The 25,987-nt window shown below is 54.6% G+C and overlaps 16 protein-coding genes across 16 annotated transcripts; 9 read left to right on the top strand and 7 right to left on the bottom strand.

The window, feature by feature from the left end:
- Positions 1–57: 57 nt before the first annotated feature.
- On the top strand, positions 58–2,064 carry Malapachy_3720 (dna repair exonuclease; the record flags this gene model as incomplete). Its single annotated transcript, XM_018138180.1, has 5 exons — positions 58–85; positions 117–277; positions 304–866; positions 893–1,247; positions 1,273–2,064. 5 exons carry the CDS (start codon positions 58–60, stop codon positions 2,062–2,064), a joined length of 1,899 nt encoding a protein of 632 aa, XP_017991734.1.
- Positions 2,065–2,279: 215 nt separating this feature from the next.
- Malapachy_3708 (rcd1 protein involved in sexual development) lies at positions 2,280–3,234 on the bottom strand (the record flags this gene model as incomplete). The annotated part of the gene is made up of 2 exons (XM_018138169.1): positions 2,280–2,815; positions 2,844–3,234. The coding sequence occupies 2 exons, from the start codon at positions 3,232–3,234 to the stop codon at positions 2,280–2,282; spliced, it is 927 nt and encodes a 308-aa protein (XP_017991825.1).
- Positions 3,235–3,392: 158 nt separating this feature from the next.
- On the top strand, positions 3,393–5,228 carry Malapachy_3718 (phosphomannomutase; the record flags this gene model as incomplete). The annotated part of the gene is made up of 5 exons (XM_018138178.1): positions 3,393–3,430; positions 3,459–3,644; positions 3,676–4,028; positions 4,428–4,785; positions 4,814–5,228. The coding sequence occupies 5 exons, from the start codon at positions 3,393–3,395 to the stop codon at positions 5,226–5,228; spliced, it is 1,350 nt and encodes a 449-aa protein (XP_017991769.1).
- Positions 5,229–5,317: 89 nt separating this feature from the next.
- Malapachy_3743 (hypothetical protein) lies at positions 5,318–6,626 on the top strand (the record flags this gene model as incomplete). Its single annotated transcript, XM_018138202.1, has 3 exons — positions 5,318–6,056; positions 6,082–6,101; positions 6,129–6,626. 3 exons carry the CDS (start codon positions 5,318–5,320, stop codon positions 6,624–6,626), a joined length of 1,257 nt encoding a protein of 418 aa, XP_017991995.1.
- Positions 6,627–6,673: 47 nt separating this feature from the next.
- On the bottom strand, positions 6,674–8,737 carry Malapachy_3730 (hypothetical protein; the record flags this gene model as incomplete). Its single annotated transcript, XM_018138189.1, has 1 exon — positions 6,674–8,737. One exon carries the CDS (start codon positions 8,735–8,737, stop codon positions 6,674–6,676), a length of 2,064 nt encoding a protein of 687 aa, XP_017991705.1.
- Positions 8,738–8,894: 157 nt separating this feature from the next.
- On the top strand, positions 8,895–11,228 carry Malapachy_3740 (hypothetical protein; the record flags this gene model as incomplete). The annotated part of the gene is made up of 1 exon (XM_018138199.1): positions 8,895–11,228. One exon carries the CDS (start codon positions 8,895–8,897, stop codon positions 11,226–11,228), a length of 2,334 nt encoding a protein of 777 aa, XP_017991998.1.
- Positions 11,229–11,267: 39 nt separating this feature from the next.
- Malapachy_3735 (gnat family) lies at positions 11,268–11,937 on the bottom strand (the record flags this gene model as incomplete). Its single annotated transcript, XM_018138194.1, has 2 exons — positions 11,268–11,778; positions 11,807–11,937. 2 exons carry the CDS (start codon positions 11,935–11,937, stop codon positions 11,268–11,270), a joined length of 642 nt encoding a protein of 213 aa, XP_017991702.1.
- Positions 11,938–11,996: 59 nt separating this feature from the next.
- On the bottom strand, positions 11,997–12,622 carry Malapachy_3736 (acetyltransferase; the record flags this gene model as incomplete). Its single annotated transcript, XM_018138195.1, has 2 exons — positions 11,997–12,507; positions 12,537–12,622. 2 exons carry the CDS (start codon positions 12,620–12,622, stop codon positions 11,997–11,999), a joined length of 597 nt encoding a protein of 198 aa, XP_017991699.1.
- A 211-nt stretch (positions 12,623–12,833) lies between these two features.
- On the bottom strand, positions 12,834–13,110 carry Malapachy_3709 (hypothetical protein; the record flags this gene model as incomplete). The annotated part of the gene is made up of 2 exons (XM_018138170.1): positions 12,834–12,902; positions 12,943–13,110. The coding sequence occupies 2 exons, from the start codon at positions 13,108–13,110 to the stop codon at positions 12,834–12,836; spliced, it is 237 nt and encodes a 78-aa protein (XP_017991824.1).
- Positions 13,111–13,247: 137 nt separating this feature from the next.
- On the top strand, positions 13,248–13,654 carry Malapachy_3721 (pre protein translocase sec sec61-beta subunit; the record flags this gene model as incomplete). Its single annotated transcript, XM_018138181.1, has 4 exons — positions 13,248–13,250; positions 13,287–13,369; positions 13,403–13,519; positions 13,558–13,654. The coding sequence occupies 4 exons, from the start codon at positions 13,248–13,250 to the stop codon at positions 13,652–13,654; spliced, it is 300 nt and encodes a 99-aa protein (XP_017991733.1).
- Positions 13,655–13,717: 63 nt separating this feature from the next.
- Malapachy_3707 (oxidative stress survival svf1-like protein) lies at positions 13,718–15,105 on the bottom strand (the record flags this gene model as incomplete). Its single annotated transcript, XM_018138168.1, has 3 exons — positions 13,718–14,777; positions 14,812–15,048; positions 15,083–15,105. The coding sequence occupies 3 exons, from the start codon at positions 15,103–15,105 to the stop codon at positions 13,718–13,720; spliced, it is 1,320 nt and encodes a 439-aa protein (XP_017991818.1).
- Positions 15,106–17,419: 2,314 nt separating this feature from the next.
- Positions 17,420–19,173, top strand: Malapachy_3746 (casein kinase; the record flags this gene model as incomplete). The annotated part of the gene is made up of 2 exons (XM_018138205.1): positions 17,420–17,858; positions 18,680–19,173. 2 exons carry the CDS (start codon positions 17,420–17,422, stop codon positions 19,171–19,173), a joined length of 933 nt encoding a protein of 310 aa, XP_017992000.1.
- A 919-nt stretch (positions 19,174–20,092) lies between these two features.
- Positions 20,093–20,623, top strand: Malapachy_3750 (mitochondrial metal transporter 2; the record flags this gene model as incomplete). Its single annotated transcript, XM_018138209.1, has 2 exons — positions 20,093–20,545; positions 20,576–20,623. The coding sequence occupies 2 exons, from the start codon at positions 20,093–20,095 to the stop codon at positions 20,621–20,623; spliced, it is 501 nt and encodes a 166-aa protein (XP_017991950.1).
- Positions 20,624–20,698: 75 nt separating this feature from the next.
- Positions 20,699–21,175, bottom strand: Malapachy_3737 (hypothetical protein; the record flags this gene model as incomplete). The annotated part of the gene is made up of 4 exons (XM_018138196.1): positions 20,699–20,810; positions 20,849–20,964; positions 20,997–21,016; positions 21,052–21,175. The coding sequence occupies 4 exons, from the start codon at positions 21,173–21,175 to the stop codon at positions 20,699–20,701; spliced, it is 372 nt and encodes a 123-aa protein (XP_017991700.1).
- A 260-nt stretch (positions 21,176–21,435) lies between these two features.
- Malapachy_3742 (hypothetical protein) lies at positions 21,436–22,809 on the top strand (the record flags this gene model as incomplete). The annotated part of the gene is made up of 1 exon (XM_018138201.1): positions 21,436–22,809. One exon carries the CDS (start codon positions 21,436–21,438, stop codon positions 22,807–22,809), a length of 1,374 nt encoding a protein of 457 aa, XP_017992019.1.
- Positions 22,810–23,705: 896 nt separating this feature from the next.
- On the top strand, positions 23,706–25,977 carry Malapachy_3741 (anaphase-promoting complex subunit 5; the record flags this gene model as incomplete). Its single annotated transcript, XM_018138200.1, has 12 exons — positions 23,706–23,855; positions 23,884–23,991; positions 24,017–24,065; positions 24,094–24,128; positions 24,156–24,182; positions 24,213–24,357; positions 24,388–24,505; positions 24,534–24,609; positions 24,635–24,702; positions 24,735–25,219; positions 25,340–25,708; positions 25,754–25,977. 12 exons carry the CDS (start codon positions 23,706–23,708, stop codon positions 25,975–25,977), a joined length of 1,854 nt encoding a protein of 617 aa, XP_017991997.1.
- Positions 25,978–25,987: the final 10 nt, after the last annotated feature.

Here is a 25,987-nt window from a genome sequence, read left to right as displayed (position 1 = left end):
TTCTCCACATACAAAAAAGCCTGCGACGCGTGACCAGGGCAGGTACGCGTGGTCCTCATGGCATCGTCCGATCTCGCGCCGGAGGGTACGTCCCGTGCTCTATGCTCACCACACAGAGACGAACACGGTTCGGTTTCTTCTTGCGTCGGATACGCAGTATGTATTATGCGTGGGTGGCCCTGACAGCAGCATCGGCTACCTGGAACGCGATCCTGTGCGTGGCCAAGACGCCCTGCACACGTTTCGTGAGCTTCTGCGCATCGCCAAGGACCAACAGGTACGTGCCACCCATCTCACACGCAGGTGGACTTTATTCTCCTCGGTGGCGATCTGTTCCATGACAACAAGCCTTCGCGGCCTACCATGTTTAAGACCATGTCGTTGCTGCGTGAATACACGTTTGGCGACGATCCTGTGTCCATGGAGCTACTCAGTGACCCGTACGACGACAAGCGCAAAGATGTATCGTTCCCAAGCATCAACTACGATGACGCCAATCTAAATGTAAGCATCCCCGTCTTCTCGATCCATGGCAATCACGACGATCCGCAAGGCCTAGGCGAAGACGGCTCCTTATCCGCCCTGGACGTGCTAGCGGCGGCAGGTCTAATCAACTACTTTGGGCGTATGACTCTGCCTGCTACTCACCATTCGCGAAAACGCACGGCCGGTGGCATCCCTGACGACATGCTTCACGTACGCCCCATTCTTCTGCGCAAGGGCGATACACGCATCGCCTTGTATGGTATGGGCAACATGAAAGACGAGCGCATGTCGCATGAGCTACGTGAGAAGCACATATGTATGTATCGACCTTCCGAAGATACCGAAGATTGGTTCAATATCATGGTACTACACCAGAATCGGTACGTACTTTGCCGGCTCACCGTAGCGCTTCACACAACCCCAAGGCCTATGTGCCCGAAAGTGCTCTGGATGACTCGCTGCACTACGTGGTATGGGGCCACGAGCATGAGCAGCGAATCAGCCCTGAAGCCGTGTCGGAGAAGAACTACTACATTTCACAGCCAGGAAGCACCGTCGTGACCAGTCTCTCCCCGGGCGAAGTGACGCAGAAATGTGCGGCGATTGTACAAGTATGTGGCAAAGATTTCAAGGTCGAGCCGATTCCCCTCGAGACCGTTCGCCCCTTTGTGATGAAAGACATCAACTTGACCTCAGAGGCCGCTACAGCGCGCATCGATCCCACCGACCGCATCAGTGTGACCAAGCTTCTTCGCCAGCATGTACGTACGCTGCCTTCTGACCTAGATTGAGCAACTCATGGAGCAAGCGGCCGTGCAATGGGACGAACGCATGCAGCATCATACTCCCGCGACGCGGCCCCCTATGCCATTGCCGCTCATTCGCTTGCGCGTGCACTACGATACCCAAATCCCTCTTGGAAACCTTGCGCGTTTTGGCCAAGAGTTTGTGGGACGCGTCGCGAATCCTAAAGAGCTGCTGCAACTGCAGCTTCGGCGCGAGCGACAACGCCGTGACAACACAGCGCGTCCTTCGGTCGTACCATGGGACCAGCGTATGGCCCCCGCAGAAAAGCTCGAGCGCGTGGATTTGGCCTCCTTGGTCATGGACCATATTCGTGTACAACAATTTGATCTACTTAACGCGTCGCAACTGCAAAAGAGTGTGATTGGGTACGTGGAGAAAGAAGAGCGAGAGGCTATTGAGACCTTTGTCAACCAAACGCTCCAGAGTGTCGAGCGGCAGCTATCGTCGCGTCATATGCAAGAGTCACAGATCCAAGAGGCGTTAGAGCAGCTCGCTTCGCATCCTATCGCCATGGAGGCGCCGTCGGAGGCGCCGTCGTCGCAAGACTCCATGTACGAGGAAATGCGTCCCTCAGCCCCTGCGTCGCCCTCTCCACCTCCTCCACCTCGACGGCCTACGCGGGGACGTACGGCGACGCAGTCAGCTGTCCCAGCGACACCCCATACTGCGTCTCGCTCTGCTGTGCTAGGCTCGTCGTCCAGCACAGACGTCTCTACCACGTCCCCGTCGCGTCCCGCGCGTCGGCGACGACGTGTGGATTCCTCTTTCTAAAACAAGCATGTAGCAATTTTGTGACTACTCTAATGTGTAGACAAACTCGATCATAGAAGCAATGCACATGCACCATTTTCCAATGTACAATACACCATGGATTCGTACACAATGCGCTTAGTCCTTGGCCAGGGCCAGGATCGGTATAAAGGCATCGTTAGCTGGTCGTCCGTCGCCAGCGAGACAGATAGAATCATTTTGGAGGGCCGTCATGACTAGTTTTCTGCACGGTCCGACAGGTTCAACAGAAGCGTCGCGAGGCAGCGCTTGGTAATGTGGTCGTTCTTCAAGAGCTGAGAGAAGGTCGCATCACGAAGGGGCGCCGGCAAGCAGGAACGCAAAGCTTCGCGCGCTCGAGGATTGTCACTCAGACGCAGGTAGCAGCGAACGACATGCTTCAGCAGCCGGATCGCTTGGCTTTCCACGATCTGATTGACCATGTTGCTCAGCACCGTACCCACAGCGTAGAAGCGCTCATAGGTTTGGCAGATGTAGTTGAGGCCCAAATCATCCAGAAGAATCTTTTGCACGATAAAGATGGCCACCGTCTTGGAGAGCTCCGAACCTGTCTCCATGATACGCAGGCACAATGGTATGATCTCTGTCGAGAGCAGAAACGTAATTACATCGGACTTGTCGTTTTGCTTTACCAAGGCACCAATCACACCCAGTGACGTCAAGCGGAGGTATTCAAAAGGCCGCGACTTGGACGTGGTGTTCAGGAAGGGATACAGGAAGAGAGGGATGTGGGCTACATGTGAGTGCATAGCTAGACGTACCTTGCAGAAAGGGTCCACGCGTTTCGTTATGACTGGCCACGCATTGCAGAAGGGCTAGAGCATTGCACACGCGGTTCGACGCATGCGCAGTAAGGACAGGCGGCGAGAGCAGAGGGTACACCGAGATGATCTCTTGCAACAGCGATGGCATCACACCAAAACTGTTCCATAGCACCAGAGCCAGGTCCTCATACTGCTCACGCTTTTTGCTTAGCTCCAGAAGGGCATGCTCACGCTGGGCCGAACTTCCTGGAAGCGAGTCGGCATTGGCACTCGACAGCTCTGACGGATCAGGTCTTTGGCAGAACTGCGAGATAAGATGATGCAGATCTAAGGCCGTCATGCCCTCACCACTTTGCGGCATGGACGGCTGCAAGTGCGCGTCTTCCATACTCGAGCAGGCTTACGTTCTCCAGCGGGCGTCGTCTGGTCGACGAACTCGCGTCGGACCGACGACAATGGCGTCCCTGCTCCGGCGCAGACGGCTGACTAAGCACCCACCGTCGTCGTTGTCACGCCGCTGAGACTGTACGCGCGCTCGTCGGTGCCATGTACAACGGAATTGGATTGCAGACGGCGCGTGGCAGGTACGTAACTGATCCTCTTACGATGCAGTGGCACAAATGGTTATGTGCAGCGCAACTTATCCCATTTGCGACCGCGCGATCCGCTGCCGGCAGGGCGTGAGAAAGAGGCGCCTCCACGACACACACAACCTGATGCCCAGATTGTAGCGCATGAGCAACGGCGCAAAATTGAAATCCAGTGCATTGAACTGCAAGATGAGCTGGAAGAGAAAGGGTACGTATGACACACTGGCTCATGGCGATAGACTTCCTGAGGACGAGATTCAGCAACGGGTGGCGTCGCTTCGCCAATCTTTACGTGCGCGATTAGAGGCAGCGCCCAATCGATTTGCCAAGCCGACACATGCCGAGGCGAAGCAGCTTCGTCCCTCAGATACCCATATGCGCGGCGCAGCGAAGGAAGTGGAGTCGCAAAAGATGCAGAGAGCTTTACGTATCCGTCCCGACTATGAAGAAGGCCAAGCCTTCGATCATGAACTACAAGAGCAGCGCAGGATGCAGCGTATAGAGGAACGTGAGCAGCGCCGCGAAGAAACACGAAGGCTACGTGAGGAGCGAGCTTCTCGCCTGGCTGAGGACGAGCGGAGCGCACGCCGGCGTGCGCCCACAGACAGGGACGACCAGCGCCGAGCGCCTTCGTACCGGCCGTATGAACGCGAACGGTCTCGTTCGCAATCCCCCGAACCGTACCCAGGTGACTCTTCTCGACATCGCCGACCCGTGTCGCCATACCAGGAAGACGCCCCCCTCGCTCCATCACGTACGCCTTCTCCACCCCCGATTGCTCGCGAAGCGAGGGCACTTTAGAACGCTGTAGACCCACGTGATTCCAATGAAGCGATTTCCACACGGAGTCGAGTGTCTGAACACACTTTCCACGTGGTCAGGCCCGTGCACAACAACGCATGGCTAGACGCACTCGGTTTGGAAGCGTTGGAATGAACAGGTTGTTTTGTTTTCCTTGTGAATATCATGTCTAGCGCCACACCCTTCGCAGAACGTAAACAGCCTGGCATTTTGTGTCTGTTTGATGTCGATGGCACACTCACGCCGGCTCGTCAGCAGGTATCGGATGCCATGCTGGAGACCCTCAGGGCACTGCGCGAGCAGGTCGTGATCGGCTTCGTGGGCGGGAGTGATTTGTCGAAGATTCGTGAACAGCTTCAGCTGCCGGGGCACCCTGATATTACGATGCAGTTTGATTACGGCTTTGCCGAGAACGGTTTGACGGCCTACCGTATGGGTGAGCAGCTGCCGAGCCAGTCGTTTATCAACTGGCTGGGCGAGGAAAAGTACAAGAAATTTGTCAAGTTTGCACTGGCATACATTGCCAAGCTGGATGTCCCTGTGATGCGGTACGTATACGGCATATCTGACGTGTAGTGGTACGTTTGTGGAGTTTCGCCGCGGGATGGTCAACATCAGCCCGATCGGCCGCAATGCGAGCATCCAGGAGCGTCACGAATTCGAAGTGTATGACAAAGAGCACAGTATCCGTGCTAAGTTTGTCGATGCGCTGAAGAGCGAATTCCCTGACTATGGACTTACCTACAGTATCGGTGGGCAGATCAGCTTCGATGTGTTCCCTGCTGGCTGGGACAAGACGTATGCGCTGAACCACGTCAACGAAAAAGGCATCTCCTTGCAGGATGGCTGGAAGGAAATCCATTTCTTCGGCGACAAGACGTTCCCTGGTGGTAACGACTACGAAATCTTTACGCATCCCGGTGTGATTGGTCACACAGTGACCAGCCCCGAAGACACGATGCAGCAGCTTCGCACCCTCTTCCTCCACTAATTGTCGTTTGTCTATGTAGTGATCGAGTTGACTAATAGCTGTCCTTCTACTTTTTATTTTGCCTGGCACCTTGGCGCAAGGGCCACGCCATGTCAGGTACGGCTCGCAGTACCACGGTCTGGGATGTAGCTGCTCTTCGCGTATCCTCCCTCAACGGCACCGACCCTACGCCGAGCTATGCTCGTGTGTCGTCTCTGAAAGATACATTTGGCACACGTGCGATGCCGATCAATCTTGGCACCCCAGAGGACTTGGGCCTACCTACGTCGCTGGCTGCCGAGATGGGCCCCAACGTACCTGCCCCATCGAGTCAGATTACGCAACGGAATCGTCGAGATGCCTTGGACAACGCGGATACCGCCTTGGTACTCCGGCAAGATACTCTGGCACCCATCACTCATGACCTGGAAGGTTTATCCTATGCCACTATCCAGCTTCGGCGCCAGCGACGCGTCGTAGGCGGGACTATTGAACGACAATCGCCCTACTGGATACCTTCTCAGGCTCTCGAGCGCCAAGACCCGCTCATTCCCTCCATACGTACAGACGGCCCCTCTCGTGCGCGAATCCCATTGTACGGCGCGGAGATGGAACGTAGCATGGCGAAACTCCTTCGAGGCACGCTGAAAGTCCGGCCAAATCGCCCGCCTGCATCAAACGACGACGAGGAAGAGCTAGCAGAGGACTCTTTGGCCACGCCAGAAGCAAGGCAAGCTACGCTGCGGCGCCTGGCCATGCAAGTCCTGCCTGTTAGTGCACAATGGACAGAAGAGAGCGAGCGTGATTATATCGCAGGCGAGTATGGCTGGATCTATGCCCCAGAACGAGGTACGTATAGCAGCACTTACCCTAGATTCCCGACTACCTGCCAGCGTACGTTTTCCTTACTACTAACTCCAGTCCTTTTTGCAAGCTTTGCATTACTATGCAGCACAGCTGTATCAAGCACACAGCCTTCTCTCTCCAGCCTTGCCGGAAGCATGCCCCAGCGATCAAAGTCCCGAGGCGTGTATAGCACTTCGCGATGCTGTATATGTGCCTGATGTGAGCATGACGGCGGATTCGGAGCTATTTGCGTACTGGGCTCGGCATTCCATGGGGTGGTCTCGTTCCATGGCGTTGCATTTCGATGCCAGTGCCCTTGTGGCTCTTGGCACATTGGTACAGCGCCATATTGCTGCTGTACCCTCGTCACCGATCACATCGACGCGGCCGCCACAAAAACGATCACTGTACGCAGCATGGGCAAAAGAACGGCGTCGGCCGCCCAAACGACGTAGACGTGAGGCCGATGTGGATGCCTACTGCGCACAGTTCAAGGAGGCAGCATCGGGGGAGGCGAGGCCGGCGCCGCCTACGGCGTCTGTGTCATGGGTCAATCGACATTGGTATTTATAACTAGTACATATATACATACGCATCCAAGGCATGTTGGACAACGTCTTTTACGTAATAAGAATCTTGGCTTGCTGTTCTGCCGAATAGGCTGTGACAGAAGCACCATAGTCAATGGGTGTTTTGCCTGGCTCGAGATGCACAGGTGTTGAGGGAGGTGTGGGGGGAGCAGGTCCACGCGCTGTTTCGTCATAGTACACACGCGCCTGGGCCGCCGCTAAAGGTGCAGTGGTTTTCACATCCATTGGCTCCCAATGCCGGCCCTGTGCCGTGGGTGGCGGAGGCAATTGCACTTCGGTGCCTTGCACGTGGAGGATCCCTTCGTATTCTGCCGGCAGGTGGACTTCCACTTCGTCCTTGTCACTGTGTACTTCAGCGCGGAAGGGCACACCGGCCTGTTGGGAGACCACGTCCAAGTAGACGTGGCCATCGCGCGCCTGCAGAGTGGCTTCGACACGCCGCCCTTCCTCGGCGTGCAAAAAGTCATCATAGGAAACGTCGACCAACATGGGCTTTTCCACAGAGACACGCGCCTCGACCATGCCGTAGTCTGTGGTCATTTCGAGAGAAAAGTTCGCGTGGTACAGAGCCGGACCCTTGATATTACCATGCACGCTCTTGACACTGGTCTTCGAGCCAAAAATGTGGGCATCTTCATACGCTTCGATAGAGTCGCGATTGGAGGACAGATGTGTTTGTAAATGACCAGATGTGAAGGAGCGTTGATGCAGCGTCACTGGGCCCTTGTGTGTCCACATGTACACGTATTGTGCCATGAGCTTCGCACTGCTGGCAATGGAGCCATGCAGCGTCTTGGCGATGATTTCTGAGTGGGCACGCACGACACCACCCAGATGAATTGTACCATACTGGACATACGACGTAAATCGGCCAAAGAATTGCTCAATGTCACGCAGGCGCCGCATTTCTGCCTGCTCTTCCGGGGTAGCCTCCTTCGGCTTAAGTTTCATGGGCCCACCGAACAGCGACCAGGACCCTTTGCCGAACTCCAACGAAGCCTCGTGATGCAATTCACGCGCACGTTCGTACGCTTTCTCGGTAAAGGCTTCCACAAAGCCCTCGCGAATATCTGTCACAAAGCCAGACACTGGCTGTGTCTCGGGGAAGGAGACCACAATATCAAACTCGAGCGGATTGTGATTTTCTGCCACGAAACTGCCGTACTCTGGATTGCGAGCAGTGAGGATCTCTACTCCACTCGATGTGAGTCCATGGGAGAGTTTAGCTACCATCGCGCGCTGAAGCATCGGCACAGCTTCTTTATCGTACGTGGCTGTGATGTACACGTGAATTTTGGACGCGATTTCATCGCTCGGATCAGGCACTGCATGCTTTACCATGTACACGTAGGCTGGTGGCATGGGTGCACTGCGCTCCAGCATTTCGTCCGTAATGACAGGCTTGGCGACTGTCCGTGGGTACCATTCCTGTGCTTCGGCAATGACAGGGTTCACAAACAGGTACGAGTGATCCGTGGAAGAGAGGGAATTGTCTTGCGGGAACGGTTCCAAGGTAAAGTTCGCGCGGTTCTTGCACCGAATGGCGTCAATGTAGCGTAGAGGTTCGCCTGTGCTGTAGCAAAAGAGGAAGGACCATGTCGCATTTTGGTCCACAAGGCCATCGCCTGGGCGTGGCGCCAAGTGGACGTTGGCCAAGTCATGCCGCAGCTTGTCATGGAAGCTCCAGTAGTCATAGCCATCCAGGGGCGAGCGTGGAAGGACTTGGCTCACGGACCAGTTGGCATAGCTCAGCAACACCCACAATCCAAGAATGATAAGGATGGTCTGATGAATGCGACTGTGCGGCCACAGCACAGTAAGCACTGACGTAGTTCGATCCCATACCCACTTCACGCGATCTGACGGACGGAACATATCGAATACGTGGCTGTTTTCACGCGCGAGGTCGTACCAATAGAGGGGATGCCACATCGGACGATGGGGCCGCATCGCCTGCTCATACGAGATGGGGGCGTACAAGTACCGCCGCTGCTGTGGTAGCACATACGCAGCATCCTCATCTAAGGTATATACCTGATCTTCATGGAGCCGTCCCTCTTCCAGGAGCGGCTCGGCATCATGATCGACGGCCATGCTGGCAGACGTCCGCGCGCACCTCGGTGTTGGTTCGCACACCCGCCAGAGCCGCTGCGACGTGGAGGCGATGGACGCATCGGCCGAGATCGACCTCCGCCATGCAAGGCGACGCTGGCCTGCGACGACGACGGTCTTCCTACGACGTGCGTCTTCCATGCTCGCGGCGAGAGTGCGTCCATGGACCCGGTCGCTATGGACATCGGTCCGTGCTCCTGCCTCGAGTCAGCTGCAGTCGCTTCGTGCTGGCCTAGAAGCACGAGATCTCGAGCAAGTATGGGAGGCGTGGGACACTCTTCGCGCACGGCAGGAGCTGCCGCACATGCGCCGACATGACCATGCAGATGTACTTGCGCTCGTGCGTGCCAACATGGCCATGCTCTCTCAGCTGCATGCACGCCAGTCCGCCTGGAAAGAACGGTGCATGGCTTGGGGGCGATACACCGCGGAGCGTATGGATATTCTGGGGGTGCAAGGATGGATGAAAGTAGAGCTGCTTAGTGGGGATGCGCCGGCAGCGATTCAGTTGTTTGACGCGTATGTCCAGGCACGACGCCATGCTCGTGCGCGCGAGGCGGACGAGGCGTTATGGCTCGATGCAGGCGCACATCGACCGCAGCATGTGCACGACTTGCTGGAGCTGCTCGTGCTGTGTTACGCGACGATCAACGACTTGCGTGGGCTCGTGCATACGATGCAGTCGTTTGATGTTGGCTCGCATACAGAGCTCTTTTTCGATCTGGCACATGCACGGCGTCAATATACCAAATTTCCATGGCCACGGGAGCAGGCGGAAGCCGCTGAGATTTCGCAGCGTGCGTTGGCATGGATCTCGCACGCGGAACTAGCGCGTGGCTTGCTAGGCGGCACAGGCGGGCATGCCGGCGCCAACCGACTCGCGCGTTTGCTAGGGAGTCTTTTTGCCAAGGGCGATGTGCCCAATGCCTGGCGTCTAATTCAAGCGGCGATGGACGCAGGGGTTCGGCCCAGCGCCACAGCTACGTCGCAGCCGGCATGGCTTACGCAGCACCCCAGTGCCTCGCCTGCGAAGCTGGGTGCATGGACCGACAGTACATGGGCCGTATGTTTATCTGGGCTGCTCGGCGCGAATCGTATGGATTGGGCGGCGCAGGTGTGGGACGTGATTGCGCACGTCCAAGCGACGATGCCGGCCGATGCCATGTGGCCTTCCTGGGCCGTATGGAATGCCGTGCTGGATGGCCACTCGCGCCAAGGGTTCCCACAAGCTGTGCATGCCACCTGGCGTGTACTGACACACGCCGCGCCGGAGTGTGATATGCCTTTGGCGCGCGCCGCGACGGCCTTGGTCCATCGGCCCTCGAGTGCGCAACCTGACTTGATTTGCTACACGACCATGATTATGGCGTTGTTCCGCTTGCGGCAGGGGCGGGAAGCGCTAGCGCTGCTGGCGGCGTTGCAGGCACGCAACGACGTGACGATCCCTGTCGAGACGTACAATGCTGTGCTGCATGGGCTGTGCATGAGCAACGATATGCCGCAGGCGATGCACCTTCTCGCGCATATGGGCCGTGGCTCGGTGCCTGCGCCGACAATTACGACGATGAACATTGTGCTGCGTGCGTGTGCGCGCCGTAAAGATATGAAGAGCATGGCGCAACTTCTTCGCGAGATTGCGAAGCGGTCCTTGACTCCCGATGTTGTCACCTTTACTACGGTCCTGGATGCGATGCTACGTGCGTTCCCTGCGCCGGGGCAAGGCGAAAAGTGCGTCGAGCAGGTGATGCAGATTATGCAGTCCCTGCACGTGGAGCCGAATTCCGTGACTTTTACGTCGATGATCAAGGCATGCCTTCCAACGACACGCGAGGCGCCGCCGCGCCTTGCTATGGCGCTGCAACTGCTCCATACCATGTGCACGACGCCGAAACTCACACCGACGCCGATCACGTTTGAGACGGTGGTCGTGGGGTTGTGGCAGCATCGGCCTGTGGTGGACGCCATGCCGTTGTCGGACGTACCATCGTCGCTACGAAACGCTATGCCCGACGACGATGATGCCATGTCGCCCACGCTGCGTCTGTTGTATGCGCTGTGGGATACCCTCTCTACGCCTGCCATGGTGCCTACCAGTACGACCTATATGACAATGGCCCGTGCCTTGCTCGGCACGCCTGCGAGCCACGCGGGGTTCCGACGTGGCGTCTGCATAGCCGACGAGATGCTTCAGGCGCATGGCACTATGGCCAAGAGCGTCGGGATGCCTGCCGAGCAGGTCCGCGATAGGGCGCCGCCGCCGATCCCCGCGAGCTGGACAGCGACGCTCAATGCGCTGCTGCACGCGCATACACAAGCCGCAGATCGTGGTATGGTCAGGCGTGTGCTCTCAACGGTGTTGCATCACTTCCACCAAAGTCCGCATGGCGAAAAGGCTCTGCTGCCCACGCATCCGACGTACAATACAGCCAAGTTGGTCCACCTCCTTGCCCAAGCGCAGCGCGTGGTAGCGTAGATACCCACCCCCCTTTTGTTATGTATATCCTTGCCTCGCTCAGGAATACACGGTCAACGGCTTGACACAGAAAATGTGCGGCTGGCCTTCTTCCAAGTACGTTGCGCCTTGCGTCACATAGTTTTGCGATTCGTAGAAGCGAAGCGCGATCTTCTGCGAACTGAGCTGCGACTTGGTCTCCACATGAGTCACACCGTCGGGGCGTTGCGCGGCACGCAGGGCAGAGATCATCCACTGCTCAGCGGCCGAGACAAGGATCGTTCCGCATCCTTGTCCACGCGCCTGACGACTGATAGCGATGCGGCCAAGCTTGCCGCCCGAGTACGTCAGTGTCGAGCCCGATAGCGTCGTGGTCTGCGCCGCTACAAACTGCTGGGCCATATCTGCCTCTGACCTGCCACGGCCAGGGAGAAGACCGCCTGCAATCTGCGCACGTGTATAAAAGGGCACTTCCTCCCTCGGTACCGGGTACGGCACGATGCGCATCACGCCAACGACAGCTTGATCACGCTCACGAAGGAGCACAAGAGGGACACTGACTTCGTCCAACCTACGTGTGAGGAGACACGTATACATACGAATCGACTTCGCGATCCTCGTCATAGCCCTGCTCCAGATAGAATACCTCGTGGCGCAGTTCATACGCAGCACGAAGAAGCTCATCACTGCAGGCGACAGCCACGCGATAAGTGTCGCGTGTTGAAGACATGGATCTGGGTGGGGGTGGTGGTCTGTGGAGAAGAGGCGACAAGACCGCTTGCTTCCACACTACAACAGCGGAAGACGTTTCGCGTACCACACATGCGGTTGCGACAGCAGTATGAATTCGTCGCTGGTGGCCACGTAGCCCAGTTGCTCATAGAACCCTTTTGAGACCGATTGTGCCGTGAGCTGTACCGTGGCATACACAGCCTGCGGCGCATAGCGTTGCGCATACGGCTGCAGCACAGACGTAGCCCATGCCTCGACCAGAGCCATGAAGGTACGGCCTATGCCACGGCCGCGTAGCGGTGCAGGAATAGCAATGCGACCGAGCTTAATACCGGATAACACGATCGCTCCTCGCTCGTCCTGCTGTACGGTCTGCTGTGAACATAGGTACGCTAGCATATCATCCACACTTCGCTCGCTCCCTGGAAGTACGGGCATAGTGCGTATACGATCAGCCTCGTAGAAGCATGGAGGAACCTCAGGTACAGGAAAGGGGATCACACGCATGACGCCCCATAGCTCGTCTTCACGGTGTCGCAGGACCAACGGGATGGAGATGTGATCGAGCCTAGACGGGTGAGTACAGCATGTACATACGCATCCACTTCCTTGTCACGACCGTATCCATATTCCCCGCCAAACACATGGATCCGCAGCTCCATGGCCTGACGTAGTAACGTCATGTCGGTCGCAATATCTACATGCACATCGTGGTCACTCATAAAGAGGCATCAATGACTATGACCCTAGTTTGGGCGGCAATGTTCCGGTACACAAACACACTTGTCATACTACGTCGAGAGGATTGCGGACCGTGGTCTACGCAAAGAAGAAAAGAGGTATACAGGACGCCGACAATGCCGTACCGGTATCAAGACAGGCATACGCCTAGCATTACATATGCTTGGAGAAGCGGGCCAGGTGGTAGTTGATGGTAGGCTTAGCACGCGCATGATTCACATGCTATAAGTGTTAGTACAGAGCGGTAGGACCCAGAACCTACCTTCATCATCATACATTCACGTAGCGCCTGGGTGACTTGCATGCATTCCGACTGCGAGCGCAGATCATTGGAGGACGCCCAGCATGCAAGCACAGAGGCAAACTCCGCAGCGCAAGGAGCCTTCGCCGCCAGCTTCTTGGGGCGCACTTTGAGCTTTTCAAATTTCATGGTGGAGACAGCGACTCAAACCGAAGAACAATCGCGGCCGATGGCGGTGGATGGCTTGTCGGCCACGTGGCCTACGTGTTTCGTCGGTGCGTCGTCGACCACAACCAGCTCGCTGCTCCGCCATCACTGCGATCGATATGGTACGTCCATGGCATGGTGCCTGACTCGCGATACAGTCGGAAAAGAACGCTGGCACTCATACACCTCTTACCAAGGCTCAACTTGCGGCGCTGGCTAGCCGCAACTCCAACGTCATGCGGTATGTACGGCGCCTGCCCTAACAACATGACAGCCGGAAAGCCGCCGTGCAGGCTGCGAACAAGCCGCACAGTACCCGTGCGGCCGGTGCAGGCGGTAGCTCCAGCACGATGCTTCGTCTCTACACGGATGATAACAAGGGTTTGACTGTGTACGTATGGACCAGGACCATCACCGCTCACACGGCAGCGACCCCTTCATTGTTCTTGTGCTCTCGGTTGCGTTTGTGCTCAGTGTGGTGCTGCTGCACATCTTCGGCAAGGTTGCTCGCTACTTTACCAAGTAGATACGATTGCGCTCAAAATCTAGCTTTGCATACAATGACTATTTCATGGTGGACAGTGCGTCTTTACTCGCTAATGAAAGTGTGCTCTTCAAACAGAGTGCCCTCGAGCGTCACTTGGTTGTCAGATGCGCCAATAGCAGTGGATACAGAGGCAGGCCATTCAATAGTGACTTTGGATGGGTTGATGGTTTGGTAGATGTACGGCTTCGTACCCGCCACATAGTTCACAAGCTTGCGCACCATGTAGGGGATTTCGGCCAGCACATCCACCTTTTCGATGAGACCCTCCGTCGCCGTGGGTGCACCGAGTTTGATGCTCATAGTCGCCTTCACCGTAACATCCTTGGAAGGCGCATTTTCGCCTACCAGCGCAGGACCTTCCGCCGTGTACTGAATCAATTGAGGCACACGGTAGCCCGTTTCAGCATCCAGAGTGAGGTCCTCGTGATCGATATGCGTCGAAGGCACAGTCTCCTCTTTAGCAGCACGCGTCGCGCCGACCACAGAGAGAAGCTGGCCCTTGGACACGATCGAGCCCACGGTCACTGTCTGTGGCGTACGCGGACCATCGCCTTCCACCTTGCCATAGTCAGGAATGGTTGTGAACTCCATCAGCACAACGCTAGTACCATCGTTTTCCTTCGACTGGAAGTTGGCAAAGTTCCAGCGCGAAGCAACGAGGTTGGGACGCATACCCTGAATGGCCTGGACAAACATTCCCTGACCTGTAGTTTCGAGCGCACGACCGTTCAAAACAATCATGCCGGACGTCTCCGTGTACGGCCAGAAACGGTGCACCACGTAGCCACTCGGAGCTTCTTGGTTCTCCCCAAAGTAGCTAAAGCCACCCTTGTCGCCGGAACCAAGCTTCCAACCGTTGGCACTAGCAGGACGCTTCATCGTGTACATGAGCTGAACGTCGCTGTCCAGCGTCGCAGTGATGTCGTATTGCTGAGAGCCATCGGTGTTGTCCTTCATCGTGACAGTGAAAGCACTAGACTTGCACGAGCGTTTGTCGTTCGGCAACACTTGGAACTGGTCGACATTTTTTGACTTCCAGATGTTCTCACCGGTCTTGGGGTGGAAGTAACGGAATGTCATCTGCACTTGCGGCTGGAAAAGACTAGAGCGTGAGCGAGATGGATCAATAAACGTACCCAACAGGCGAATAAATGATTTGGTTGAGGAAAAACGAGCCATCCTCCAGCATAGCGTACCAAGTCGATGTTTCCGTCGATAGACCCGATGGGCATGTCCAGTTCAGGTCGCCTTTCCGAAGTTCGCCATTCAAGGCAGTCTGCTCAAAAGCATCGGTAACAGGGAAAAAATTGGTCTTCATCGCTTCGCCGCCAGCAGGCGTCTGCGTACCACTAGATGGCTGCGAGGAGCCAGTACTGTTTGTCAGTCACCTATACTGTGGATACGTACAGCCAACTGCCCCAGCCCGACATGCTTGTCAATGAATCCGTGCGCTGGGATGGGAAGCAAACGTCGAACGGCACGTGGGTATTTTGAATTTCACTCGGCCGGCGGTAAAAAGACACATGCACTACGCGTGCCAGTCGCGTTGAAAGAGGATCAGGCGCGTGTCAGTGCGATGCGATTACGGGCCAGCGTGGACAATGTGGCCCTGCTTACAGGGCTAGCTCGTACGTAGGAGAGACGAGACGTACTGACAATAGATACGGCTGCGAGTGTATCGTCGCCTTGCTACCTGCATTTCACCCCCAACACCTTTCGCCTTATATCCCCTGCTGGTCAGGATGGCGTGCAAATCTGGGCCACATTGGAAGCGGCAGCGTTGTTTTCCGATTACAGAATTGAATCGCATAATAACAATGAGATTACGGTAGAAGTGTCTGCCGAAAGCTTAGCACGGGTATTGCGATCAGCTGCTGGTGCCCTCGAAGTTATGATACGGTTGGGCAAGCGTGATCGCGACCCACTCCTTAGCTTTTCTATCACCATGACAAGTTATTCTGGTGCTAAACTGAATGTATCACAAGAATTGCTGATCCGGATCCTACGGACACAGGAGCTGAGCTTAATCGCCGAGCCAATGTGCCCCACACCTGATGTATGTTCAACTATGTACACTGACACGGACCAGGTATATGTTGTCATGCCGCCCTTGGCAGAAGTGAAGTCCGTGGCCGAACAAATGCGGTCTTTGTCGAACCAGGTCTGCCTAGGCGCAAATCATAGTGGCGCATTCAAACTGGCTGTGATTGATCCGGAGGTGGTAGGCGATGCCATTTGGACCGGCTTGGAACACCCACATGTAAGCAACCAAAGCGCCGAACAGCTTCCGCCGGCAACCCGACAGGCCTGGCAAGAAGTCTCACTTAATATGCGAGCCTTCCAAAATGTGCTGGGTTGCGCACCACTCGCCAAATCCACTGTGGCATGTATCTGTACAAATTATTGCATTGTCTTCTACGTCTACCTCAATGGCCAATCGCATAAACCTTTACACCGTACCAATGGTAGCAGCGGACCGGGGGTCTTAAACGTACGTTCGTCTCCGATTCTGATATAATCAGTTTGTGATTGCAGGCCTTGACACTGGAATATAGAAAAAGTGGCTAGTTCTGATTGAATGAATTTTTTCTCCTGACGTTCCTGGAGCGGAAAAGGGCTTAAGTCCGAGTTTCCGGACAAAGGCGGTCGTGCACCTCTGTGGACCGGTCAACTGAATTTCTGCAATAAATTTGGTACTGCTACCCATTGGCCAGCGTATAAGAAAATGACGTTTATCATGCAGAATTTTTGATTTTTTTTTTGTTCTCCGATAGTGCAGATGTCACCCGCTTGGCGTTAATGACACTCCCAGGTGTGGATCTATGCATAGCATCGGCGCTGAATGGAGGATTACGGCCGAGTGCATAATCGTAACGGATTATCACGCATTACCAACCGGCTGACCTTTCGAATACGATCTATTTCGAGACGGTAGTAGAAGACACGATTTCCTAAGAGCCAAGCCACCGTGGTATGAACCTTTGCTGGAGGGGAAATTTTGTCGACACTGCATTGTATTAGAGGATCTTGTATTTTCGCATTTGACAGACGTGTCAGTTGCAACGCATGACAATACCGGAACAGCAACGCAACGTATCAGAGCTGGCTCCATCATTTCCCCCTCAGCATCCCATCCCCAACTACGATATGCCAGTGAGCCAAACGTGGGGGCGTGAACTGGTGAACATGCAGCAAGGGATGATGCCCTCTGACGCTGCTTTGATGCAGCGCGCTGAAGATGTACTAAGGGCAGACCATCCAACTCAACCTGTCACCTCCCCGGGAACCGCCGCATGGAATGAACAGCGTAACAATTCCTACCCTATGGTCGCTTCAGATATGAACCCACATTGGACTATGGCTTCGTATAACAACTTTGGAAAGGATAGCATATCAGCCAGCCCAGAGAGGACCCGTACTACGCATGTTATGGAAAATGTGCCTATGGGAATGGTATCTGGGCCGAGTACCCATGTTCCTTCTCGCGAATGGAACTGGACCAATTCATCGGGTCGACTCGGACCGATGTCTATGGTTGGTACAGAGCAATATACTATGCGCAGTGCTACGCATCCCCCTATCAACGTAGTCCCAAGCACATGGAATGGACCTTTCAAGCCGACAGGACGGACAGATCATATGGATAACCTCCATGTGCCTATGGGTATACCGGCCCAATCTCACGGGGCAGCCAGCCAGTCGCCAGCAGTGTTTAGGAAGGGCGATGCTACCGCACCCAACCCTATGTCGGAACGTTCACCTCAAGAAATTTCCACTCTCTTCATGGCCGGCTTCCCGGACGACATTACTGATCGCGAGTTTTCCAACATGTTTTTGTTTGCCAAAGGGTTTGAGGCATCCATGCTCAAGTACCCCACGCCGTCTTCCAACTCCCTAAAAGGAGACGAAGCTGATTCTCGCAAGCTCGGGGAACGCCACAGCACCTGGACCAGTATCAATTCTGATCCTGATTCACGTGAGACATCCAACAGTGGTAATGACGCACCCACAGCGAAGAACAAACAGATTATCGGTTTTGCCAAGTTTACCACTCGTGAAGAAGCTCTACAGGCTCGGGATGTGCTTAATGGATTCCGTGTGGATCCCGACCGCGGCTGCATTTTAAAAGCAGAGCTAGCCAAGAAGAATCTACACACAAAACGAGCAGTTCCTCATCTATCGAGTAGATCTGCGCACCACAGCTATGGGAAGCCTCAAATGTCTATGCGCGATGCGCAAGTCTATGAACAGCCCATTAGCTCGCCTATATACGCAAGCATTCCACGCAGACCTTCCAACTCGGTATCTGTGGCTTTAGGTTCACCAACAAGTGATAAGTCATCTGGGCATCCAACTTCGGCTCCTATCAATGAGATGGTGGCTCGACTGGAATCCTTTTCAAAAACAATCCCTACGTATGCAGGGAACCAAAGTGGCCTGCCTGTACCCTCCAGTACAGACTCTCATGCATTAAAATGGTCCTGCCCTAACAACCCTAACATTCTTCATGATACTATAATGATGACATCGTCTGGCCATGAGTGGAGTGGGACACCCAGCACCATGGGGCCACTGGAAATGGCCCAACAGCTCCAAAACATGAGTCTCTCTCCGGCCAGGCAAGGGTCAGATTCTACAATTGTGACGCCAGGTACCGAAAAATCATTTACCATGGGGCCTTTGGACTCGCACCCTAGTGTATCTTCCTCCATGTCAAGGCTTAGCAATAACTCAAACCGCTCCGAGCAAGTATGGGGTATGAGCAATGCCACGGTGGCGAGCCCCGGCTTAATCTCACGTGAAGATTATCTCGGTCAGACCAAAGAACAAGACGCAAGCTTACGTCAATCTCCTTCCTCCACCACCACTGCTGACGCAAACAAAAATATTCCTTAACTAGAAATCGCCTGCCGAAAAGGCACCCTGTAATGTCCTGCTTGGCCGATATGACAGATTTTGATTTCAACGACGTGGCGGGATTAGAGCTAGAGGCTTACCAATTAGGTTACCAAGAGGGAGAACGCAAAGGCCGAACGTTTGGCTTTATTGAGGGCAAGGCCTTGGGTCTCGAAAAAGGTTTTGAAATCTGGTCTGAACTTGCTTATTATGAGGGGTTCATCAACACTTTTAAGGACCTGCTCACAAAAGCAGAAGAGGCGAAGGGTGCTAGTCGGAAAATGCTGAAACAAAAACAGCAGCTGGACATGCTGGAAATGTTGTTACAAGATATGCCAACTACGAATGACTCTGCCCTCCTTCAAGAAGACCAAACCGAACATTCAGAAAATGAACCTGATCTCGCCAAGTTAATGGAACGCATCCGTGCACGGTATCGCTTAGTTTGTCAAAGCACCGGCTTTGTTCCTCAAAACCGTGCACAGGCACATGAGATATACAACAATGTACAAACGGACCTCGATGCTAGCAATGACGTAAAAAACCCCTCCATGGTACGAATAAAAGGAAAACTAGTAAATGTAAATCAGCTCAAATACTAGAGGTCCTGGAGATATACATAGTTCAAAGCCCATATATTCCACGAATAAAGAGAATTTATTTTGCTACGCCCTGTACCTGGCCCTAAATCCTCCAGGTCAGCAGGAACGTGCCAAGACATACAGCAGAGAACAGCGTGCACCATGCAGGTGTGCAAAAATATTTTTTTCTTGCCTATTTGGTAGGCTCAACGAGCCCTTACTCCACTTTCGAGTACCTGTTAAGTCGCTTTGTCAACCGGAGGGTATTTTGTGGTGATCACGATACATAGTGCTGGTACAGGCTATCGTCCACAAAGTGGTTCTCTCCTTGTTGTGAAACAGCATCATGGGTCTCCTTTGGGGGCGTAAGGCACAAGAAGACGCGCCTCATCACCACCATATGCACCACGAGCATGGTCATGACCATGTGCATCTGCACGGAACCATGGACTGGAGCCAAATTTTAGAACGTGGCGACTCCATCGCACGTATGGCGTATCTGGGGCTAGGTGTCAATTTTTTTCTCTGCGTGTTGAAGGGGTTCGCAGGGCTCGCGCTGGATAGTTCATCCTTGATGGCAGAAGCGAGCCACTCTGCCTCTGATACGATTAGTGATTTTGCTACGCTGCTGTGCCTGCATAAAGCTAAGCAGAAGCCTACGGAGAAATATCCATTTGGATACGCAAAAATGGAGACCATAGGCTCCTTGTTTATCAGCGTCACGTTGCTGGCTGGCTCCCTGGGAATTGGGATGCACGCGTTTGCGCGAATCTCGGACACTGTACCATCCACAGCGCTCTGGTCTCATCAGATTCATTCCTTCATCAGTGGGATCTCCTCGGGACATTCACATACTCATAAACATAAAAGCACAGACCCTCTAGCATTGGCCTTCGTCCTGCTAAACATCATCGGAAAGGAGATCCTCTTTCGCATTACCATGGCAAAAGCGAAGGAGACGCGCAGTTCTGTGCTGGCGGCCAGTGCACAGCATCAGCGTGTGGAAAGTATGGGTTCCATTATGACGTTTCTGGCTATTACTGGTACGTGGTTGGGTGCCGCGTGGCTGGATCCTTTAGGCGGTATGGTACAGGCCGTGTACAATTTTCGGGAGGCATGGAGGCTGCTTATGTCGGCGGTGAACCATTTGTGCGATGGAAGTGCCGGTCCTGAGCATGTACAGAGTGTGCGTGTACAGTTGGACCAACTATTGGACTATATGAAAGAGCGGGGTGAAGGACCTATGTTTTCATGGAGTCAACTTGCAGTGATACCAAATGGACCATTCATGACGGCCTATATAACACTGACATTTCCCCCTCATACAGCTTTGGAGCAGGTGCTGACCATTGAAGCGATGATTGAAAAGCGCCTCCAGGCACATATCCCCATGGTATGTATGTTCGAAAGCTTATAAGATTAGATTACCCAACTACGGACAAAGTTGAACATTCGTAAACCTGTAGAGTAGATGAAGGAGCAAGGTAGCAAATACACAGCATGGATAAAATAGTGGATAGGATCGTCCTGTATTTTCAATGCCCGCTCACTTCGGAATACCGTTAGGGTAGCCAGAGTTGGGCGAAGGCTTGTAGCGCCATTCTAGACCCGACTCATCGAGGCGTTTTTCAGCCTCCGGAGCTGCCCAAACACGAACACTGAGCAGGTTAGTTGTGCCGCTAGAAGAAGGACATACCTCTTGTCCGGCTTGTACCACATCGCGACAACGAACGCAGCAGCGCCGCCGTACATACCCAGGTACCATGGCCACTCCCATGCATCCTTCACACGCTTCGTACCAGGTGCAGGTGGCTATTGTTCGTTAGTATAGGCGGTGTAAGTACCTTTTCACCAAAGAGGTATCCTGTGCATCGTTAGAACCCAAACGCCGGAACATACCAGATGGCTCATTGTAGCTAGGACCATGGCCCGAAGCACGACGGATCTGCATCGGCGATGCAGTACGCGCCGACACGCGCTGGGCAGCACGCAGGGGCATCATCGAACTGGCACGACCGAACATGGTTGACCAAGATAGGAGCCTCAAACGGCCGTCGTCACCCGCGTTGCCTTGAGGCCCTCACGTGCCAATTTGAGGATTTATGGAAAGGGACCCAGATCGAGACTTTAAGCGGGGGTTCTTATGACCTAAGGCCCTTGCCCCAGCGAGGTGGCGTACATCACAGCTGTGCCGCTCTCTCCTTTGTATTATCCCCGAAAGATAGCCAAACTCGGCTCTGGCCCTATGATTTGAGGATGAACATCCTCTCTAGCTCGATTGGAATGCGCCCGTCGCATGGAGACAGTAGCTTGGGGCATTTCCTGCCATCGTTGCCCTTTGGGCAAAGGTCCACCGCGCCCACGTCAGCGTCGCCGACGCAGGCGGAGGCCATGCCAGACCTGGATGTGGAAGAGGACGAAGACGAGCATCCTCTCTCAGAGATCCCCCCTGAACTCCTGAATGAGAAAGTACTGCGTTCTGCGTACATGTTCACCCGTACAGAAAAGCGCAAGCAATGGAAGCGTCGTTGGGTCGTACTGCGTGCGACGCGTCTTGCCTTTTACAAGAACGATAAAGAGTATACATTGCACAGTGTCATCCAGGCCAAAGAGATGCGCACAGTGGCTCCTGTGGAACTTAAGCGTGAAGGTGTCTCCATTTGCATTGTAACGCAAGATCAGACGCTTTATCTGCGCGCCTCTGAGCCGAGGCAAACGAACGTGTGGCTTGATGACTTGGAGCGGACGCGTTATGCGGCTACAGAGCCATCAGGTATCGCGCATATGGATCCCAAGGTGGCCTCTCCGGTATCAAGTACGGCGACGCCGCTACCGGCCACGCCGGTAGTAAACCATGCCTATTCATACGACGAAAGCGCCCCAGATGTCTTGCTCTCCCCCAGCACCGTGACCTCGCCTGCCCATGCCATACGTATTGAGCCTGCACACAACCGCAAGACCAAGTTGGAAATTCCCATGCCGATCAATATGCCTTCCCAGCGCCCTACTACCGATATACCAGAAGGCTATGGCAGTATACCTCACTCTTCGTCTAACCACCCGACAGGGCTGAGCAGCTCTGAGGATGAATTTGATGATGCGCCTGGCGATATGCTGATGCCACTTCCATCAGAGGTATCTGCACAGATGCAGTCGCCAGCAGCGCCCTCGCAGGAGGATACAAATCGCATTATCGCACAGGGCTATTTGATGAAGCAGAGTCATCGCCGCAAGCAATGGCGGAAACGATGGTTTGTTCTTACGCTAGATATGCTTTATTACTCTCGGAGTCATATGGATACGCGCTCCTATCGACGTATTCCCACCAAAACAATCCTTGATGTGATGGAGTATGATCCGCCAAGTCCGAGTCCCTTTGGTCCATCGCTTTCGCTCTCGCCCAGTTCATTTGGGCTGCGTGGCTTCGGCGCAGATGCACGAGCTCATGGTGGGATGCCCTCGTCGCCCTTGCGCGATGGATTGAGTCATTTGCACCCTGACTCGCACAAGCCTGCATACTGCTTCCGCATTGTAACGACAGACCGCTCTTTTATTTTGTGTGCACCGACGGAAGACGAAGAGATTCAGTGGCTTAGCGCGTTGCAGACGCTTCTGAATCGCCAACGTTCCTCAGCGCACGCACCCCCACGAACATAGGAGGAACGGCCAGGCCTACACCTCATGTAATATATATATATATATCCTTGATTTTTAATTGGCAGCTTCGTCTACATTCACTACTTTGTGTGTGGCTTCATGCAGATGGGAAACATCTGCCCAACGCACAATCGTGCCTGGCTTGGATGGATGATCATACAAATGGATATCGGAGATGCTGCAGTTCCAGAATCGCGACGGCGTAATACCTGGCCCGTGCACAGCATGCCCTTCAGGGACAACGACTTGGTTGACCAGGGTGCTAATAGCACCGCCATGGCTCACCAGCACGACGACGCTAGGCTGGGCTTTCATATCCTTCATGAGGTCGTGCCAAAAAGACTGGAGACGTGCGACCATGCTGAGAGTGTGAGTAGACATGGTTATCACGTACGCAATGGAGGGCTCAATGCCTTCAGTATCCTCCGGCTTCTGCGCTGGACCACGGTACACTTGGCCCTGGAGTACACCAAAGCATCGTTCCATTAGGCGCGGCTCACGTTCGATCTGGACAGAGGGATGGTGCGCAGCAATCTCTTCGGCAGTCTTTCGTGAGTGGGGGGCCTGTACGTACATGCATCGTGCGTTTCAATGGGCTACTGATAATTCGCATCACAGGCTCCTTCGATAGCGCTTGGCCTGTGATGCGTGCCTGCTGCACACCCATGTCATTCAGCAATGTATCCAGCTGACCCTGGATAATCCCTTGTACATTTTCATTTGTTTCACCATGCCGCACAATGAGAATGCGGCTCTGTGGTACGTGGGTCGACATGAAGATGGACAACCCACACCGTGCAAGCCATGTCGCGGTTGTGGACTCCTCGCCTCCACGTCACTTCCACGGCCAGCCTACGCCTCCACGCGTACCAACACGGCGCGTGCATTGTACGTCGATGATCCGGTTCGGGTGTCAACAGGCCCTGGATGGGCCGACTGTAGCCTTGCTGGGACTCATCACCTTTTTCTGCCTAGAGCCGGCAGTAGAACAAGAAGAGCGTGCAGGCCGGGTCCTGTTGATGTACGTGGCTCGAGCGTTGGAGAGTGTAGGTACTCTGACATCCTCACACACAGCTGGATCCAGTCCCGTCGACATGGAGCAGCATGCAAATGCGTCTGCATATTGTATTGGAGTCTTTTCCTAACACAGAAGCGCGGCTTAGCGCTTACTTGGATGCGATGGTATGTGCATGCCATCTGACCACAGTTGTCATCGTTGGATAGTTTGGATGGCTTGGCCGATCTCATGTATTCCAGTACGTGAGCATATATGCTCACACGCAGAATTGCCAGATTGTTTGGACATGATACAGGAAGAGGTACGTTCAAGGGCGGCTAACAGGTAGACAACCCAGATCCCTGCGTTTCCTCTCGTACGTGAGAAAAAGTTAAACTGATCGCAGGATCGACGTTCGTACCTGGGGCTTTTTGTGCGTCGAGCACGGCTATCGTATGAAATGCTCTTAGACCGGGACAGGCTTCAGCTTCTTCATTTGTGTACAGCCTGGCGTGACGGCGTAGAGAATACCGTGGCAGATGAATGGCAAGGTACGCTACCAACGTCCTCTAACGGGCCAGCGAGTGAACCAGCCAAAGTGTACCGAGCATGGCGCGATAGTGAACGTCGTGGCAACTATACCATGACAAAGAACCAGCTACATGCCTTCTTTGATTATACCCTGCCTGGATGCGACAAGTATGTGGTATCACTGACTGATCAACAGGGAAATGCATCAGCATGCGCTCCTGAACTTGGCCCGGTTTCACATGTTGACGAAAGGCTACCGTGCATCTCGTGCTGTACGTTACTACCTCACTTACGCAGGCCCTGGACGAAGCCATTCTCCTCTCACGGACAGTGGGCGATACGGAATGCATGCGGGCTTGCGATCAGTACGTTGTCCCTATCGTGGTTAACAGCCCAGCCTATTGGACCAACTCGCCTACCTGGATCCCCAGCCTAGTCAAGCCAATGTGCTAACGCAGCGCGATACCGACGACACGCTCAAAAATGGAGCGTATGCTCCCTTGACGCTATGGAAAGCCGATATGGATCGAGAGCGTGGAAAGCCACTCCTTGGCCTTGTCCAACGACTGCATGATGCCACATGGAAAGCGCGCGAAGCTGGTGCATCGTCGGAAGCCGCATGGGAGCCGCGTCCTAGCATTGAACGGAGTGCCGCATGCCCATCGGCAGTGTTAGCCCGACTCTGGCTGCAAATCGGCGTGCCCTCCGTGGCGGAAGTATACTTGGCGCATGTGCATCGTATGCGGTTGACGCCGCCTGAAAACTGGACCTCGATTAGGCTAGAGGCAACGATCACAGCTGCTTTCGAAGCCTCGGAGCGCGGTGATTACGAGGAGGCGCTTGTGATGCTGATGGAGCCACAGACCTTGGAATGCGTCACGAGTATACACTTGCATCGGCTATGGCAGGATGGGCTATGGCATGTAGTGTGGCAGCGCGCACATCGACAACAACATACGGCAACGCTACGTCGTCTTCAAGAGCTCTGCCCATTGATCACAGAGTGGTGGGAAAGTACGCCGGTGGATACAGAGGCCACAGCGCTCATGTGGCTCCAAGAGGCACGAGCGTTGATGGAGGCGCAGCAGCCGCATCAATGCCTGGAAATTCTCATGAAAGCGTTGGCGACGAGTGATGCGCAACAACTGTATCCGGCGCGACGCACGTGTCTATGTATGCTGGCGGATGTGATGATCATGTCGCTTGACATGCATACAGAAGCGCAGGCGCTCCTCGACGAGATTCTCCCTTCAGCCCTGGCCGATCCCAATGGGGAGCGGCGGGGCCATGTACGGTTGGTCCAAGCAAAATGGGCCCTAGCTACGCACCAATCAGATATGGCGAGAAATGCCTTGCGGAACGGTATGATAGGTACGTCCCGGCCCTGGGTTCGCGCCTCCACTAACGCCCTGATAGACTTCCAGCGCACAGAAACCTGGAGAGAGGAAGCAACGTGTACCTACCTCGCGGCCCACTTGGCTGAGGAGGCGGGGGATCATGAGGAAGCAAGCGAGTTGCGTGCTCAGTATGCCACCGCCAAAGCCAAGGCGGACAAAGCGAGCTCGGCGCCATGCGAGGCCCAGCTCACAGAGCTCGAGACGCTCGTGTACCGCCTCGGCAATCGATGTTCACGTGCTTAGTAAGCCCAGA

This window comes from Malassezia pachydermatis (assembly GCF_001278385.1).
Source record: "Malassezia pachydermatis strain CBS 1879 chromosome Unknown scaffold4, whole genome shotgun sequence".
Classification (NCBI taxonomy): Eukaryota; Fungi; Basidiomycota; class Malasseziomycetes; order Malasseziales; family Malasseziaceae; genus Malassezia; species Malassezia pachydermatis.
Note: the sequence above shows the minus strand (reverse complement) of the source record. Positions and strands in the feature narration are given on the sequence as shown.